The 18,852-nt window shown below is 42.5% G+C and overlaps 1 protein-coding gene across 1 annotated transcript; it reads right to left on the bottom strand.

Annotated features, from left to right (window-relative positions):
• Window positions 1-5,605: 5,605 nt before the first annotated feature.
• LOC119646641 (U2 snRNP-associated SURP motif-containing protein) lies at window positions 5,606-18,585 on the bottom strand. The gene is made up of 20 exons (XM_038047154.1): window positions 18,473-18,585; window positions 18,296-18,412; window positions 18,135-18,228; window positions 13,957-14,152; window positions 13,718-13,892; window positions 13,332-13,661; window positions 13,209-13,271; window positions 13,103-13,146; window positions 12,941-13,045; window positions 8,116-8,231; window positions 7,936-8,047; window positions 7,629-7,871; window positions 7,385-7,568; window positions 7,103-7,325; window positions 6,939-7,045; window positions 6,766-6,884; window positions 6,556-6,709; window positions 6,254-6,333; window positions 5,946-6,194; window positions 5,606-5,883 (listed from the first exon to the last, which is right to left on the bottom strand). Exons 1-20 carry the CDS (start codon window positions 18,476-18,478, stop codon window positions 5,727-5,729), a joined length of 2,874 nt encoding a protein of 957 aa, XP_037903082.1. The 5' UTR covers window positions 18,479-18,585; the 3' UTR covers window positions 5,606-5,726.
• Between the last annotated feature and the right edge of the window lie 267 nt (window positions 18,586-18,852).

Genomic DNA, 18,852 nt, shown 5'->3' with positions numbered 1-18,852 from the left:
TAAATATTGAATAAAAAATTGGTAAACTCATATTCATCCGACAGAGTAATGACCTGTTTGAAGCAATAATGAATTCATTAATTGATTAACAATTCAATTCACGACTGTGGTAGGCTGGCTGTAAAGAAGGCCGTGAAAAACAAGGCCAATGAATACTAGTAAATTATCGTACCCTTCCCTATTTCCCTTATAAACCCAATTTAAACACAAAATTGATGACAACATCTCAAATGTATACTCCACTGAAAATATTAGGCTATTAGCACGTCACTCATTTAAGTTCGTAGGACAACTAATAAAATAATAAGTCTGTTGGCAGCCAACAACCATGCGCGGATTTCAGCGTCATAGCTGTTATCGGTTGTGATTTTCGACCCCAGATAGGAGAAATTTTCAACGGTCTCAAAGTAGTAGTCTCCTATCTTCATTGTTTTCGTTTGACCAGTGCGATTTGATGTTGTTCGTTCTTTCGGTTTTGATTTTGGCGCTGACGTTGCCACCATGTACTTCGTCTTACCTTCATTAATGTGCAACCCAAGATCTTGCGCGCCTGCTCGATCTGGATGAAGGTAGACTGTACATCTCGGGTTGTTCTTCCCATGATATCAATATCGTCAGCGTAGGCCAGTAGTTTGGTGAACTTGAAGAGGATGGTTCCTCTCGCATTTATATCGGCATCACGAATCACTTTCTCCAGGGCCAGGTTAAAGATCCTGCTGGTTTTATCTGGCCTCACACACTGGTCAAGGTGAGCCTAGTCGGTCTTATCAATTTCGTCGGGATACCGAATTCTCTCATGGCCGTATACATTTTACCCTGGCTATGCTATCATACGCGGCTTTAAAGTCGACGAAAAGATGGTGCAACTCATGTCCATATTCCAACAGTTTTTCCATCGCTTGCCGCACAGAGAAAATCTGATCTGTTGTTGATTTGCCTGGAGTGAAGCCTCTTTGGTATGGACCAGTGATGTTCTGGGCATATGGGGCTATCCGGCCTAGCAAGATAGCGGAGAATATCTTATAGATGGTACTCAGCAACGTGATACCTCTATAATTGCTGCGCTGGGTGATATCTCCCTTTTTAAGGTTTTGTGTGAAACAAAACCTTATTAGAATCGAGACGGTGTCTGTCTGTCCGTCTGTCCGTCTGTCTGTCTGTCTGTCTGTCTGTCTGTCACACCCGATTTATTCGGAAACGGCTGGACCGATTGTCACGAAAATTGGTGAAAGTATGTAATCTGGTGTTCCCTTTACATGCAGTAAGTGGCGCCATCTTGTGTTAAGTTTAAGGGGGGCTCCCCGTACATGTGAATGGAGGGTGCACATTTTTTTTTCACAGAATATAGCCATGTAGGGTATCAAATCAAAGGTCTCAATTAGTACTTTTCGAATCTGGTTCAATATTTGATATTAGATGAAACATAGGTCTCGTTCTCAGAACCTATCCAACTGAAAAATCTGAAAAAAATCACAGTGATGCATCTCTACGAAATCTATGCCTCAAAATATATCCGGTTAAGATATCTGCACAAATAAAATTAATAATAGTAGATTTCCACATTTTAGAAATTTACTCGGCACCCCCCTTATGTTCATCCCAGAAGTACAAAATTTACCATGCGTGTAATGAAGAACATAATGCACAGTTTGGTCAAGTTTGAAGAAAATCCAACTATTATTAACAAAGTTATAAGGGTTGAAACTTCACGATTTTTTGTGAATTTCGCGCACTCTATAACCTGCATGACGTCATCATGACATATCAATTCATTACCACAACGAAATGAGTTATTAGAATATTGAGAATTATTGAGAATTATTTTGTTTTAGTTTTTTAGTTATTTGTCAACCAGACATGTGTGTATGTAGGTATATAATATATGCGTGCTAATGCACTTTGCGGGTAGTGCCTAATTCAGATAGATATAAGACGTAAATCGGAAATATGGGTACGATAAATTTAGATACGTGCATATATGTGTACAGCAGGTAATAGGCAGTTTGTTTGTTTAGGGTGAGCGTGATATCTATGGCTCTAATATGTACGTATGTCTCGTAGTTTGGAAAAATATGAAGGATTATGTTGGATTTGTAACTATATACGGACAGAAAAATGTGCGTCTCTTACATAAGATGAACACAAAACCTTTATACCCGAAGCGCGAGCTTCCGGTATTCCCACTTGTTTGTGTATGCGACAGATAATGCCTCGATAATCGTCAGGCATTGATTCGCTGTCCCATACCTTGAGCATAAGTTGATGAATCACTTGGTGTAACTGGTCGTCTCCATATTTAACTAATTCAGTTGTCATTTCATCGGCTCCTGGCGACTTATGAGTTTAAAGCCGATGAATTGTACGGACTGTTTCTTCTATACTTGGTGGTGGCAGTATTTGTCCGTCGTCTTCAGTTGGCGGGACCTCCAACTCGCTAATGTTCTGATTATTCAGTAACTCATCAAAGTACTAAACCCATTGCTCCAATATGCCCATTTTGTCGGAAATCAGATTTCCTTCTTTGTTTCGGCAGGATGAACATCGAGGTGTATAAGGCTTCATCCTGCTGACTTGTTGGTAATACTTCCGCCAGGCTTCCCTTTTCCGTTTGTGAAGTCGCTTTGCTACTCGACGGAGTTCTTGATAAGCTTCTGGGCGTGCCTGCGTTCTTTGAGAGTGCAGCATTGTCCGGTTGCTAGCTTACATTCATCGTTGAACTAGCTGTTCCCACTTTTCTTGCGGGTGGAGCCAAGTATATTTGCGGCCGTATCAATGATAATGCTCTTCAGGTGGTTGTGGAGATCATTTGCTAATGCTTCATCTCCAGGACATCTGTTAGCTGCAGTTATTGCGACATCCATTTTGCCCTTATAAGTGTTGCGGAGGGCTGTCTGGTGGATGGTTTCAATATCCACTCTCCCTTGAATGTCAGAGGGGATTGTAGGTGCTGTAGTAACTCGAGTCCGGAGCACTGTGCCAACGAGATAGAAACCCGAGTCTATATTGGCCCCCCTATATGTTCTGACATTCATCAAGGCTGGGAGGTGATGGCTTTCAATCAACACGTGGTCAATTTGGTTTAAATTGGTCCCGACTAGGGAGGCCCATGCATGTTTGTGGATCGCTTTCTGCACAAACCAGGTACTTCCAACAACCATTTCGTGTGATATTGCTAACTGAATAATCCGCAGCCCGTTATCATTGGTATCCCTATGTAAGCTATGGGAACCGTCGCATCGCCTGAATACGGGCTCTATCCCTACTTGACTATTAAAATTTCCAAGTGTGATTTTAATATCATACTTCGGACAGGCTTCGAGGGTTCGCTCAACGGGCTTGTAGAAGGTAGCCTTATCCGACTCAACAGTCTCCTCTGTAGGGGCGTGAACGTTTATGAGGCTTATGTTTCTAAATTTGCCTCGCAAATGCAGAGTGCATAGCCTTTCGCTTATGTTTTCAAAACCGATAACAGCAGGTTTCCTTTTTTTGGACAAAGTATCGACTAGCTGCTGAGCAGCATTCGGTCTGTACAGAGAGCGCACGTTCCATGAGAAAATGCGCAAATCGTTATTCCGTTTTCGTTGTCGGGTTCGTCGTTATAAATTTACTATGCCTAAAAATGTCTGAGCTCTTGGACAGTTTGCGGCTTGAGATATTCTGTGACCTTGTAACGACGATCAGCAGTAGGTGAATATCCTGTAGAGTTGATGAAATAGCAGATAATGTTGACCTCTCCTTTAACCAAGTCTCATTTGCTGATGTTGATGGACAAATTGTATTCCTGAAGCCGTTGAAAGACTTGACGAAATGCTGATTTTCGTCTTCGGGCATGAACAGAATGTCATCAATATACACGAAAACAAAATTTAAACCACGAAAAACGGTACCTATGTACCTTTAAACGGTTTTTGTGGCATTTTGGAAACCGAATGGCATGACCAAGTATTCGTACAGACCCCAAGGTGTGGTGATGGGAGTCTTTCCTGGTAGTAAGCTCTTTCTAGTTTCAGAGTTGAAAAAAAAATCGATTTTCCATGTAATAAAGGAAAAATACTTTTTATGAGTGGTGGTGGATTTTTTCTCGGTCTGCGTGATGGTGTTAAGTTTCTGGTAACCGCCGCAGAATCTCCAGTTCGAGCGGTTTTATCTAACAAGGTTCTTTGCGTAGAAGTTCAGAATACAACCCAAGGTACATAGAAAGGGTAACAAAACACAGAAAATTATCGCGGACACTAATTCCTAAGTCAAGGCTATCGGTGACTATCGTAGTGAATATGCCGTAAAAAACAGCTTTCAGGTGGTCGAGAAGCTGAAGGATGCCAAAATTAGGCAGCATCAAATCCTAGTCTCGTTTGATGTGAAAGCACTTTTTCCGAGTATATTCGTCAAACAGGCCCTACACAACTTGAAACGTGGCTCAACAAACACTGCACGTCACCAAGGAAAAGAGGGAGAATCCGTCAAAATGTATGAGTGAAAACTATTTCACCCTTCGGAATGAATACTACAAAACCACCGCAGGCACGGCAATGGGTAACCCACTTTCCCCTTTACTAAGCGAAATGTTTGTCGCAGGTCTAGAGGAACTAATGGAACAGCATGGGATAACGCCCACTTTTTGGGTTAGATATGTTGATGATGTACTAGCCATCGTGGACATCAAAATAATTAGAAACGGGGAAGACTTCGAGTTCGATATATCCAGGAAGTTCACAATCACCCAACGAGTCATTCCTAGCAGCTCTTTCCATTCATACCAGCATAAATTCGCGGTCTTCCACAGCATGGTACATAGAATGCTAAACATCCCCCTAACCACATCGAGATATATCAAAGAACTGGCTTATATAAAAGACACCGCGAAAAAGAACGGGTATAGCATCGACATTATAGTCGCTATAATAAGGAAGAAACAGGCTGTCAATAACAGAAAACAATTGACGTCGTTGCCAGGTATTAATGATAAGACAACAGTGAGATCGAGCATTACATACACTTGTTGTGGCCTAGGATTAGTAATGCGCTTAAAGGATTTAAAATAGAGGCTGTCCCAACAAGCAGACATGCGCAACTTAAAACGCGACTTAGGCGCGTAAAGGACCCGAAATCCAAGGAGGAAGAGAAAAACACGATTTGAGGAACATACCGAAGAAGCGGAACTAGCGACAAAAACCCCACTACGGCATGTTAAGTCTGCAGTCACAAAACACGTAGTAGACAGCAGCCATAACATTTCATGGGACAACGTGGGTATTATACAAAAAATACATAAAGTCCACAAACTAGATGCCGCAAAAAGTCTGGAAATATTTAAACAAAGTAACGCCAGGTTGTTGAGCACCGATATGGGCAATTGTTCATCTAGCTTATTCCAAGTAATTAGGGTAAGTAATTAAGGGGGTATTATTGGTTTTTGCTACCTTTAAATAATAATAAAATCCAGCAATCCTTGTTGTGGAGAAACTAGATAGGATGTTAAAGTTTCCATGGTATTGTACGGCAATCGCGAACTTAGTTAGCTCGTTTCAACGCAACCTGAATGCTTTATCCATTACCCCCGTTAGAATATCGATAATATCATAAATTCCCGAAATCATTGTCAACTATTATTGAAGTAAGAAATAGTGAATATAGTTTATTTTCACTTTATTAGAAATTTTCACAAGTATACGCATAGTGGTTGTAAATAAAATTAATATTACTAAATTTTCCTCCATTCCACGTCTTCAATATTTATGCTTATGTTTATGCTTTTCCGAGCGATGTCTACTTGGTGACTTGGCATACCGTGGCGGTGATGATTCTCGTTTAGAAGCCCTCTCCGGAGAGCGTCGTGATCTAGATGGAGACGCATGGCGAGATCTTTCGGTTGGTGAAATTGATCTATTCGGAAACAAAGCGTTTCAAGAAGAACCAAGAATTTAAAAAACAAAATTCAATATTACCTTTGCCTTCTAGGACTGGATTCATATTTCGATGTTTTCGCTGCCGGCGATCTGTCTCGAGCATAACGTTTTGGTGATTCTGATGAACTTTTCGAGCGACGTTTTCGTGAACTACGAGTAGGAGATGGGGAACTTTTCCGTTTAGAGTATGGAGACCGTGAACGTCGCTTGGTTTTTGGAGGACTTGAGGATCGGCCGGAATACGGGGAAGTGGATCGACGTGATCGTTTCGATTTACGTGAGCTCAACCTGTTGTAATTGTTGTAATGTTTCATACAGAATTCGTCTAGTGAAGGTATACTACTTACGACTCTGATGGGCTGGGTGAACGTTTGGCAGCATCCTTTCGTGATACTCGTTCGTTTGGAGAGTCGCTTTCGACATGATCCTAAAGAAATAAAAAGGGATTTCATTCGTGTAAAGAAATGGGGAGGAGAAGAAAAACAAAGCAAACTAATTTCTGTAGCTGAAGTTCGATTGCTGAAAAGTTAAAATGTGCGATAGTTGTACAAGAAGTGAAAGTTGAGAATGGCTTCAACCTTATACTTGGCAGACTTATTAACAGGTGCGAGATTATTTTAAATTCTTTCGATATTGAGGAATGACTTACCCGTTTCAGCAATTTTCTCCGATAATGTTCAACTTGTTGTGGTATCGTCCAACCTGGTTTAACTTCTCTACCACCTGATTCTAACTCATCTTGATATTCCATTGTTTTCATCTCAATTTCCCGTAATTTATTGCGTTTTTCTTCATTTGTTCCTCTATAATTGGGATTCAATTATTATTCTGAATCATCATCTGTAATTGGCTTGTTTACCTCAAAAAATCCACGTTATCGCTATTATTGCTTTCTTCGGAATCATAAAATTTTGGAGGATCGGGTGCAACTGGTTCAAGAGTATCCCATTTACTAGTGGTAATTGCTTGTGCTTCGACCTAAAGATGTTCAAGTGTTACGAAATGGCTAAAAACAACAAAACTTCTACACACCTGTTCTGGATCGACTGTTTCCCATTTCGAAGGAATAAATGCACCAGCCCGTGAAGCTTTCGTGTCACCTAGCTTGTCTAAAGGAATTCCATCAATGTCGTCGTCCACTAAAGGAAAATATATCATTCGCCATTTTGATATAACACAAACATAATTTTTCTTACTCGGAATTCCATCAATGTCGTCATCATAGTCTGCGTCCTGACTGGTCTCCTGGACTCTGGTCGGGGTGTCCTTGATAACAGCCTGAGCCTCTGGGATTCCGCGAAGAAGCGCGCTTTTTATAAGTGCCGCACCATCCAAGGGTACTCCGTCCAGGTCTTCATCATCTCTTTCATCTCCAGATAAAGGTGTACTCTCCGGTTCGACTTTCTCTTCTTTTTGTTGCTGTACATAGGGAATAAATATATAGTAAGCTACCACCCCTGAACTTCTTATCTCCTTACCGAGAGACCTAAGAATGTCGTCTTCAATTTGAAGAGGAATTCCTTTGGGTAAACTGTCCAATCTTCCCAAGCATGAACAACTTTCATTACTCGAGCTTTAAAGCCTTCAGCTTTCAGTCGACTATCTAACGACATATAATAGGCGTGAATGTCCCGGAATATGTCAACCAAATTTCGTTCCATCCTAAAGATTTTTGTAATTCTTAAAAGTCTGATTTAATTAAAAACGAAAAAAGGTACATACGCTTTACGGAAAAAACTGGCATTCGAAACTTTCACAGTGCAATTGTGTAAAATATCTGAAATCAGATACAAACGAGCTATTTTCTTGCCAACAAGCGTTTCAAGATTAGACAATGATTCTGCAATGCAATCACATATTTCATCGGCAGCTTCGGCGTGTTCTATGCAAAATATCATTGCATCGCCGATTTTTGAACGTTCCGGTGTTAGATGTCGTATGAGATCTTCTAATCTATCGCGTTGTCTAAAAATTTATAGAATTCAGTATAAATCTCTGAGTTGGAAAAATTTGAAAAAAGGATAGTTACGCATTTGATAAGGCTCCTTTGTTCACTTCCGGCGCGCCCTCATCTACGATTAATTCTTCGGGCATGCCTTGTGTATAGAAGTTTACAAGCGGTGGCTTCCAGATTGATCCTCCTAGAATGCGCAGTTAAAATGTTCAATTGAATTACGATTAAAAGGTTAAGTTGTCTTCGATATCTTACCCAAAAACATTCGAAACTCTTTTTCTTTCCATTCAGATGGAGTATCCCCTTGCAGTAAAGAGAACAATTTCCATCTGTAGTAAATATGTGCAGGACTTTCGTTGTCGAACAGAAAGCTGTTAAAAACAATACATTCATTATTGTAATGGAAAATATGCCTCCCCATAAACGTATTCGATTATTTTCAAGAAGCAAGCTGTACTTATATAGTGTCACTCAAATAAAGAATAAAACCTTAAGTAAGGGGGGGAGTCAAGCACTACAGGATAGACTGACGCGGATTATAGCTCCCTGAGGCCAACCTATATCTCTTTGAGGGTGAACTATCGCTCCTCTAGAGTGATGTGTGGCTAGCCACACCCTTTACGAGGTGATCCTACTGGGGAGTCGAAAAAACCTCCTCCAATCCAGGGTGTCATTACAACCGTGCCCATTGGATAGTTTGCAGTCAGGGGTAACTGACTGTATACGAATGGAGCCTCACTGATAACTGGTCGCCTCAGTGAGTAGGTTTGACCTTACCGTGCTACGGGGGGCTAAGGTACGGCGGACCCTCTAACCCCCAAACTAGTGGGAATTAAATGAATACCCGTATTAAATCAAATAAAACTACAACCAAGCAAGCGGGAACCCGTACCGCACACAAACTGGTCAACCAGGTGGAGGCATATCAGACGTCAGGAAGGAGACAGGTCTCAGTGGCGCAGGTGCTAAATGGTACCTGCATTAACTAAAAGAAAGCCTGAAACCAGAAGACGCCCTTAAGATGGCTCAGGATAGACCTAAGCCATCTTTATAGGAGCCAAGAAAGCGGGGAGCAGCGGAGATTAGCCCGCATGAATGGAATGCTCCCAAAAAATCAAAACCTGAACCCAAGAAAGGAGAAAACCTGGGCAGGTCAGGGATGAAGGCAGTAATCAGGAAGGTCACCATTAGGTATGCCAGTGCAGCCAAGAACATTTGACTGGTCATACTGTCGAAAATATTTCCCGAGCAAATACTCACTTGTGAGGAGCAGGAAACTATCGAAGGTCTGCAAGGGATGGACTGCGAAACTCGTGTTCACCGGGATACGCTTTCGACCAGGTCATATACTGGACTGTGCGACGGAAGACATTGCAGAGTGGCTTAGGACCATAGCTCCTAAATTGCCAGGCTGGGAAGGAGCAGAACTGGCAGAACTATCAGGAGCACTCGTGGTGAAAGTTTTTCCCCCGAAAGCCGTAACAATAGAGACGGAAGATCTCATGGACCTCCTAATCCCTCAGAATGAGGATCTCCATACATGATTATGGAGAGTCTTCAGAAGCAAGGTGGAGGGCAAGGGTAGATTCCTCACGATCGGGGTAGATCACCGATCCCTGGAGGTAATCAAACGTCAGAGTTGCCACATCAACTATTGATTTGGCAACATACCTGTGCACGTGAAAAGAGAAAAGTCAGGGAAAGACACCTCAAAGAAGACAGCGACAAGCAGAAAGTGCCACGTCGGAGGAGAAGGGAGATACTTCGACAGTGGAGAAGAACTCGAAACAATAACGGAGCCAATGGCTAGCACACTACCGGGGGCAGACTCGCGGTTTGCAAGGAGGAAGCAGGTAATTTGGAACTCATCTTGTGAAAAACCATCAGAAAGTCTGGGGAAGCAGCGACGCCAATCGAAGGGGTAAGTACCTTCTGGAATTTATTCTTAGCAATAAGTTAGAAATATATAACATCGGGAACACTCCAAGATTTGTGACCTGCACTAGACAGGAGATACTAGACGTAACTCTAGGAAATGCTCTAATTGACGGGCGGGTCAGGAATTCGAGGGTGTCGAATAAGCCCTCTATCTCTACTCACAGCGACAGTGATCTATCCAGAACTGAACGATTTAAATACCTCGAGTAAACGCTATCAGCCAATGGAGAACTGCGTTATGAAATTGCTTAATGCATTAACGCAATCTGGATGAAGTGGCGTTCCACAACTGGTGTTCTTTGTGATCGACGTATCAACGAACGTCTCAAATCTAAAATTTACCGTAATGTCGCCCGTGTCATCCCAAATAACGATATCCGCAATCGTTATGGGGTTGTAGCGAATTTGGAAAAATTGCGTGAGAGGTTACGCAATTCGCGCTAACGAGAATTCACTTGCCAAGATTGGTCTGAACATCGAAGTCGATGATAAACGACCAAAATGCAGGCCGAAACAACGGTGGCTTGATATGCTCGACGGGGATTTAAAAGCCTCGAGATTGCACCCAGATCAGGCATTTGATAGAGTCATATGGCGAAACCGATCACGACGAGCCGACCCCGCTTGTGAATGGAACAAAGGCTGAAGAAAAAGAAGAATAAGGAATCCCAGGAGAACGGATTGGGAATCCTATGCAATGCACCTGATCAACAACATGACTCACCTTTGAGAGGGCAGTGACATCAGGAGCGAACTGAAACAGCGGTGAAAAACCTCAACAAAGTCGCCATTAACGCATATGAGGCCAGCTGTCAGACTAAAACGGTTAAGTCATCAAGGGATGTACCATGGTAGAACAGGAACCTAGCCAGAATGAGAACAGAGGTACGAAAACTCTTCAACCGGGCAAAACAAACGCGATCAGGGAAGCAAAACGGAACAGCTTCAAAGAATTCTGTGAAGGGATCGAACAAATCACAGAAGTAACCAGGCTTTACATGACTGTAGCCTAAGACGGGGAAATATCCTCTGTCTGTTTGAAGAACGAAGATGGAACATTTACCGAGAATGAGGAGGATAGAGTACACCTGCTTCTCGGAACTCATTTCCCGTGATCCTACCCCACGGCGGCAGACAACAACATTCTGCCTGACACTCCAACAACGAATAATAGAGGAAGAAAGAAGAACTGGAAACTGGCAAAAGAGGTATGCTCAGAAGCTAGGGTAAGTGGTAACTTTTAAACCAATGAAGCATTTTCCCAGCACTAAACCAGAGAGGCCTAGAAATCTTAGAGTCTCTTCTGAGAGTATTAAGGAGCAGCATAGCACTGGACTTAGGGTTAGTGCCTGGAGCAAGAAGGTAGGACTAGGTATCAATCCATCCATCCGTTAATCCAGTACCATTCACTAGGAACCCTAAGCTTGATCACCTGAGAGTCATAAGGTCACATGACGTGAACGTGAAATAAGAAACAGAGGTAAACAATTTGAGAATTACGGAAAGCTAAAAGGGCTCTGATGACTTGTAGGTCCATAGCAGGAAAAAGTGGGGTTGCAGCCTGAAGATACTACTTTGGATATACACTGCAACAGTAAGGCCAATGATTCCCTATGGGGCGGTAATCTGGGCGGAAAGAACAGAACTGAGCACACAAGCCAGGGAGTTGCACAAACTCTAAAGACTGGGTTGCGTGTGTAACAGTGGGACAATGTGGACATGCCCAACGACATCCCTGGAGGTCCTTCTGGGATTAACCCCTCTCCATCTGCACATACAGATGCAGACAAGGAAGGCCATATTCAGAATGGCCGGGAGTATCAGTGTGACGGGGAGCTGCCTAAATCGAAGGAAGATTGATATTTTTTCGAGACGGTATCCCGAATTATTGATACCAAGGGACATATGACAACGAGGTTTCACTTCGATAAGAAATTCGAAACACTTTGGAGTAACAAGGCAAACTAGGAGAGCGTGACTGCGAAATACGACTTAAACCAGCAACTGATTACTTGGTACACTGACGGATTCCTCGCAGCAGAGGGAGCGAGTGTCGGTGTCATTCGTTCAAGAAAAATGTACTTGGAACCAATGGGTAAGCACACTAGCATATTCCATGCGGAAATATACGCCATAGACAGATGTGCCTCCTTTAATCTCCAAAGGAACTACAGAGAGCAGAACCTTGCTATTCTCACCGACAACCAAGCGGCGATCAAGGCACTTAGTTCAACCAGGTGAACTCTAAACTGGTATGGGAATGCCTTGAGAGACTGAATACGATCGGCTCATTCAACAAGGTCTGAATACTCTGGGATCCAGGCCATGTTGGATTGAAAGGCAATGAGGCAGCGGACGAACTTGCCAAGAGTGGAACAGGGACGTTTTTACACGGGCAAGAACCCTTCTGTGGAATCGAAAACGAGGTCATGGCTATGACATTAAAAAATGAAGAGGAACGGTTGAGGGAACTATAATAGGCGGGCCTACCAGGAATGGAGCAGTCCAGGGTGCTTATTGGAGAGTACGAACCCAAACGCACAAAGGATTGCTTAAACCTCACCAAAAAAACTTCCGAACCATAGTGGGAGTTCTCACTGGTCATTGTTGGCTAAACTATCACCTAGGGAAGTTAGGGATATCTACAGACACTGCCTGCAGGTTCTATGCGGAGTCTGATGTAACCTCTATACACGTTCTGGGACAATTTCCGGCACTTGTGCAAAGTAGATCGAGGCATCTGAGAGAACACTTAATACCAGATGCAAAATTAAAAGATTTGGAAGTAGGGAACATACTAAAATTCCTAACGGTTATAGGCTTGCTTGAGATACTATGTTCAAAAGGTACACTATAACCAGCAAAAGAGGCATAATAATTCTTTAAGGGCGCGGTGCGACTTCCCCTTAACAGAATAATAATAATAAGCAAGAAAAGCGTCAAGTCACAGTAATTAATGATGGAATAGTCAGAATTGGACTAGGCCTTGGAATGTGAGAGAGAACATTTCATTCCTGAGCCTAGACAGAACTCTAGACATCGTTTTCGACACTGCACTCGGCATTGTTACGCTGATTTAGATCACATATCTACAGCTGGATTAACTGAAAGCTATTGGCTTGATTAAAATACTGTATCTTACCTGAACATCGGATTATCTATTTCGCGACTCATCACCATTGCTTCGAACATAGGACCTTCCCGAATAACAAATTCTATCATTCGATGAATTAGCGCCAGCAAAGACCTGCAGAAATACGAAAAGTTAAATTCTGAAGATTTGATTGATATAACCAAAGTTTACTTTTCGGTAGGGACGACAACTTTCACAACGGATTTATGAAGCATCTGCAATCAATCGGAAGCAAAGATTGTATCATTAAAGTAAAAAAAACCTTTATGCAATTTACCTTCTCCATAGCTTCCCTCTTTTCAGGATCCTCGGCATATTCTTTATAATCACCTTTGGGAAGCTATAAACAAAAGCTATCTATTCAAAACCAATTTTCACAACAAAAGAAAATATATCTCACAGTCTGTGCTTCGTCAGGCGGTGGTTGGGCATTGAATGGCAGGCCAGACGGTGGTGGTGGCATTGTGTACTCCATCAAACTAGGTGGGATGTAGATAGGATGATTTAGGATTGGAACTGACTTGCCCCAACCCAGCCGCATTTCATAACCCATTATATCACGTCCATTCAAATTCCGGAGGGCACGTTCGGCATCTTTGCGACTCATATACGCCACAAATCCACAATTACGGCCACGCGACTTTTCCTCTTCAGATCGGGGCCACATGATTTTAATGCTAGCTAGTGGTCCGTAGCGTCCAAACAGTTCCATTAACTGTTGTTCCGATATCTGAATCATGCGAACATAAGTTTATTGCGATTTGGCTTCACATTAAGCGGTCATACCTTTGGACTTAAATTTCCTAAATATAAGTTAGTAGTGTTGGGGTCGCCGTTGTCAAACGATCCTACATCAGAGTCTCTTGGATTGTCCGAATCATGGGAAGAAATCATTTTGCTGAACTCAGGCATTCGAGCCATTTGCTTGTATTTATGACGTTCTTCGCGCTCCTCTTGAATTCTGAAACATTTTAAATTAGATTTCCACTTTTGGCCCTAATGTTTGTAACTAAACAAATACTCACTGTTTAAGTTCCTCTTTAAATGCTTCCAGATTACTTTTTTTCTTTTCTTGTGCTTTCTTTTTATTGCTAAGTGAATCCTTTTTGGATTCTGAAGCCAAAAGTTTAGCATATTCTTGTGCCTTCTCAGCTGTAGATTTTTCATCAGAAATGCGTGAACTTGGTTTGTACAATTTTCCTTTTTCTCGGTGATCCTCCTCTGAGAAAAGTAGAAATGCAAAATAGATTGGAAATGGATATTTGTAACTTTCTTTTTCTGTCAAAATACTAACGATATACTTTTTGGATGCTTTAGTCCAACTTGCTTTTGAATAGTTAATATTTTCAGGTTATATTTATTTATTTATTTGATGAGGACAATACTCAGGAAACAAATTCCTTATTACATATTGTCCTCAGAGGGAGGAGCAAGTAAATGTCTTACTTTACGCGTAAAACTAGAGAAAGAGACAGAGTAAAAAGACCCAAGCTGTAGGGCGTTGTAGGGGCAGCATAGCCTCGGGTTCGGAGAGTGGAAATGAATCCCGAGCTTCGCGAAGGGTACATCAAAAATGTCTGCACTACGTGTGTTATTAGAGGCGATGCGGAAAGTAGATGTTTCTGACAAAGGAATAGTGTGAGTGAATTGAGGTAAAGTCGGAGGAGGAACGTAGGATAAAATCAGACATTTTGGAAGCTCTATTGATGATGTCAACGAAGTGGGAATTCAAACGAAGTTTGTCGTCGAATATTTCACTCCGGTCTTTAAAGGAAGTCAGTAGTGAAAGCGGTTGTCCACTGAGAGAATAAGAAAAGGATGTTGGGGAGGGTTTAAGCGGATAGCACATCCAATGGCATTTGTTGACATTCAGTGTTAGCTTGTAGACCGAACACCAACGGACTAGATTATCAAGGATGGACTGTAAGAGAGGACAGTCCAGCGGAGACGAAGCAAAGGCAAACAATTTAAGGTCGTCTGCGTAAAGCAAATAAGGGCAGGTGAGGATGGAGGCGAGGTCATTGATAAAAAACAGGAAGAGTAGCGGGCCAAGTATAGAGCCTTGGGAAACACCAAAGGAAGGAGAGAAGGAACGAGATGAGTAACCATGAAAAGAGACTTTGCAGGAACGAGAGATAGAAGAAAAGCCAGGAGATGGCTGAGGGAGGGAAGTCTAGTAATGAAAGTTTAGAGAGGAGAATGTTATATTCAGCGGTATCAAAGGCTTTGGAGAAATCGGTATAAATTGCATGTACCGTGAATTCAAGCATTTAGCAACAAAGTTGGTAAAGACCAGAACGTGTGAAGCCGTAGATCTATATTTCACGAAAATATGCTGCTCTTTGATAATGAGGTGACCGAAGTGCGCGGTCAACCAGTCGTTGACGTATCTTTCGAGAATTTTGAAGCAAGAAGGACCCCACCGCCGGTGGACTTACGAGATGCATCCCGGTCCCTGTCACAACGGAAAGTGGAATACTCTTCGGGGAGCTCGGAGTTTAATATGGCATCGTCCAGCCAGGTTTCGGAGATACAGATGTCACGGTGTTGCTGGGCCAGCGCGGATAAATTGAAGGCGCCCAGCTTGGTTCTTAAACCCCTAACGTTCTCATAAAACAGACGGATAGTAAACATTGATCCAGTTATATAGCTCGGCGAGGCAGGCGGATTGCCCCTGAACTTTATCCGCGAATTGGGGCGCTTGTATGGCTTGATGAATACACCTTCAAGCCAGAGAGAAGGGTTGCCGAGGACGTCAACTTCGTATGGAGAAGTCACCTTTAAAGATGCAATCACCCGGTCGGTGTTGTTGTCTTTTGTCAGTTTAACGCAGGACAGAGGAGAAAGTAAACCAACTTTGCTCTTTATATACTCCAGAACGTTGTCCGTACAAGTTGCGAATGCTAGCCTAATAAATAAATTTATCCCTCAAACATATTTAGTGCCATAATTGGTTTTCCTACAACAAAATATTCTAAGAACCTCGATTTCGTCTGTATTCATCTTCAAGCCGGAGTTTTTTTATTTCTTTTTGCAGATCCAGTTCCGTGAAAAAACAATTCAGACGATTTGACAAATACTTTTGAAGATTTTGTGTGGAACAAACCCTTATTAAAATCGGTTCAATGCCTGTCTGCCCATCTGTCTGTCACATCCGATTTACTCCAAAACGGCTGAACCGATTGCCACGAAATTTGATGAGAACATGTCGTCTGTGTATCCCTTTACGTGGCGCCATTTTGTGTTGAGTTTGAAGAGAGGCTCTCCATACATATGAAAGGCTGTTGTTTGACCGCATCAAACGCCTGGACGGCCTTAGCAGACCACGCAACCTCGCGGAAGTCTTTGGTTTTGAGCCCAGACAAGCAAGCGTTGAGGATCGCTTGGTGATGAACGGCCTTGCGCAGAAACGACGATAGTGGGGAAGGTTTTTTACTGCTTCAACCTTGTCTGAGTCGGGTTGAATTCCGTCAGAGGTAATCATGTGGTCGAGAAATTTCACCTGCGTCTGTAAGAATTTGCATTTTTCAACGTTTAGAACGAGCGCCGCCCCAACGGGACGTTGGAAAATGCATTCCAGATGGTCCAAATGCTCAAATTCGGAAGAAGAGGCGACCCAAACATCATCCATGTAAAGGAAACAAAAGTTTAAGTTTCGTAGGGCAGAGTGGATGAATCTCTATGTCTGCGCAGTGTTGCACAAGCCAAAAGTCATCCTAGTGAACTCGAAGAGTATAAAAGGTGTGCAGATAGCCGTTTCCGATGTCTTCGGGAGCAACAGGGTGATACGCCTTGGCCAGATCCAAGGTCGTGAACACCGCAATTTGTAGATTTGCAAAGTCATGGATGTGTTGAATGGGATACCGGTCGGGAATTATCTGAGCATTCAGGCACCTATAATCTCCGCAAGGCCTCCATTCGCCGTTTGGCTTAAGGACCAAATGGAATGGAGATGACCAACAGTTATTGGAAGGTCTGCAAATGCCCTGTTTCATGAGATCGTCAAACTCTTTTCTTGCAACAGCTAACTCCTGGGGTGACAGAGGACGCACCTTTGAGAAGATCGCCGAGTCGGTAGTGTTGATATGGTGCTGCACCACATCGTGCTTAACCGACTAGGAGAAACTACTTTCAGTAGTGATGTTACGATATTTTCGAAGAAGTTCGCGAATGCGATGGTCCGCAATGTCCTCGAATGGAAAGAGTGTCATTTGCGCAGATGAAAATTTTTCCTGACGACTTTAAAGAGATTGCAAGGTTTGTCAAAGCTTAGTTCTGCAGGTCCACTAACAGCCCATAATGACACCGGAAGTCTGCGTCTAAAATGGGGGTGCTAACGTTCGGCGCAGTTCTAGACTCACTTTCAACTGCCTCTAGCCATAAGTGCGAATGGGAGAGGAGTTCGCGGTAGCCACCTTAACGCCCGTGACCAACAGAAAGTAAAGCCCGCTCAGAGGGTCGAATATTGTAAGGGGACGTACTGCGCTTCGGGTAACCGTCGCCGAGGAACCCAGCGTGCCTAGTTTTTTATGAACGGACACTGGGTTGCGCGTGAAAGCGGACGCTAGCACATCGTTAACGGATCGGGAATTGCAAGGAAATTTCCAGTTGAACTTTTAATCGATTTCTGTACAATTCCACAATGTTTTCTTTCTTTAACTTTCGGACGCCGGCGGGCCAATCCAGAAGCATTGAAATTTGCGTACCAAGCCGCCAGCCGCGGCAACGGCAGTGCAGTGCTTCGGAGGAGGCGAATTCGCAACGGAAATCCGGAATCCGATGTGCCGACACGCCAGTAAAAATTTAAAGTCCTATTTATGAAGGCGCTAATTTTCTCCCAGTCCTTTTTGGGGGGTGTTTTTGGAAAACTTCTTCATACTTGCTAATAATTTTGAATGATTAGCGCGAAGCGATACAGCACTTTCCAGGTTAATTTATTTGTGTAAATGGTTCTTGTAAAATAGTGTAAAATTGAATTTTTAACTGTGCACACGCGATTTTTTTAATTAATATCATGATCACGGCTGCGGTGTTTGAATAATGTAATGTTCCATTTTTTTTTACTGTGCTCAAAAAAACTGCGCAAGAGATTCATGAGCAATAGTTCCCCTCTAAGTAGACTCACTACTGCTTAAACTTCAAATAATTTCGACTCACTATCCTAAATTCCACCCAACTTCTATATAAAAAACATTTCACTTACTTCGCGATCCGGCATCATAAGTGCCTGCCTTGACCCAAACTTTCCCCGAAGCACTTGGACTCTCTTGAAATGTCTCCACGAACTCCTTAAATGCCTGAAAACCGCATAAATTAGGTGCTCATCATTCTCGTATGATACTTAATAGGATAATCATTACTCACATGAGCCGCCGCTTCCTCTTCTTCGCGCTTCCGTATCTCTTCTTGCTCCTTTCGGGTCAATGGACGCTTCCCCATGGCACCTATCGTAAAGGCTTGCAGCTTTTGCTCGTTGATTTTCTGAAAGATAACAAAATGTTTCAATGATCAACCATTGATTTTCGGTGAGAGCTTCTTTACCTTCATAGTTTTTCATTAAAATCCGCGACAGATTACAAACAACTCTGTCTGACAAATAACCCCACGAATATTGAGGAGTGATACGGTGCTGTCAATGTCAAAATTGAAAATATTAGGGGGTGTGTACACTACGGAGTATTCTGCAGCTTCACAATTATTTGCCGGTCTGGAATTATACGAAAGAAGCAAACGTCTTCCTGCTTTTCGAAATTCAAGTGTTTAACTCCTCAGTTACATTAGATTGCCGATAGTGAAAACGTTTAATATTTACCTGATTCGATCTAAAGAAATCATAAAATATTTTACGTGATTTTACCTGTTACATATTTCTGTTATTGTGAATAGAAAAGACTGAATAGTTCCATTGCGGAATATGCTGG

This window comes from Hermetia illucens, chromosome 1, assembly GCF_905115235.1.
Source record: "Hermetia illucens chromosome 1, iHerIll2.2.curated.20191125, whole genome shotgun sequence".
Taxonomy (NCBI): domain Eukaryota; kingdom Metazoa; phylum Arthropoda; class Insecta; order Diptera; family Stratiomyidae; genus Hermetia; species Hermetia illucens.
Note: the sequence above shows the minus strand (reverse complement) of the source record. Positions and strands in the feature narration are given on the sequence as shown.

Bases quoted from the DNA above. Each gene is read 5' to 3' on its own strand.
- LOC119646641 (XM_038047154.1), bottom strand. The intron at 18,229-18,295 runs GTGAGTAATGAT...TGCGGTTTTCAG, and splicing joins AAGAGGAAGCGGCGGCTCAT to GCATTTAAGGAGTTCGTGGA. The intron at 14,153-18,134 runs GTAAGTGAAATG...TACTTTTCTCAG, and splicing joins TTATGATGCCGGATCGCGAA to AGGAGGATCACCGAGAAAAA.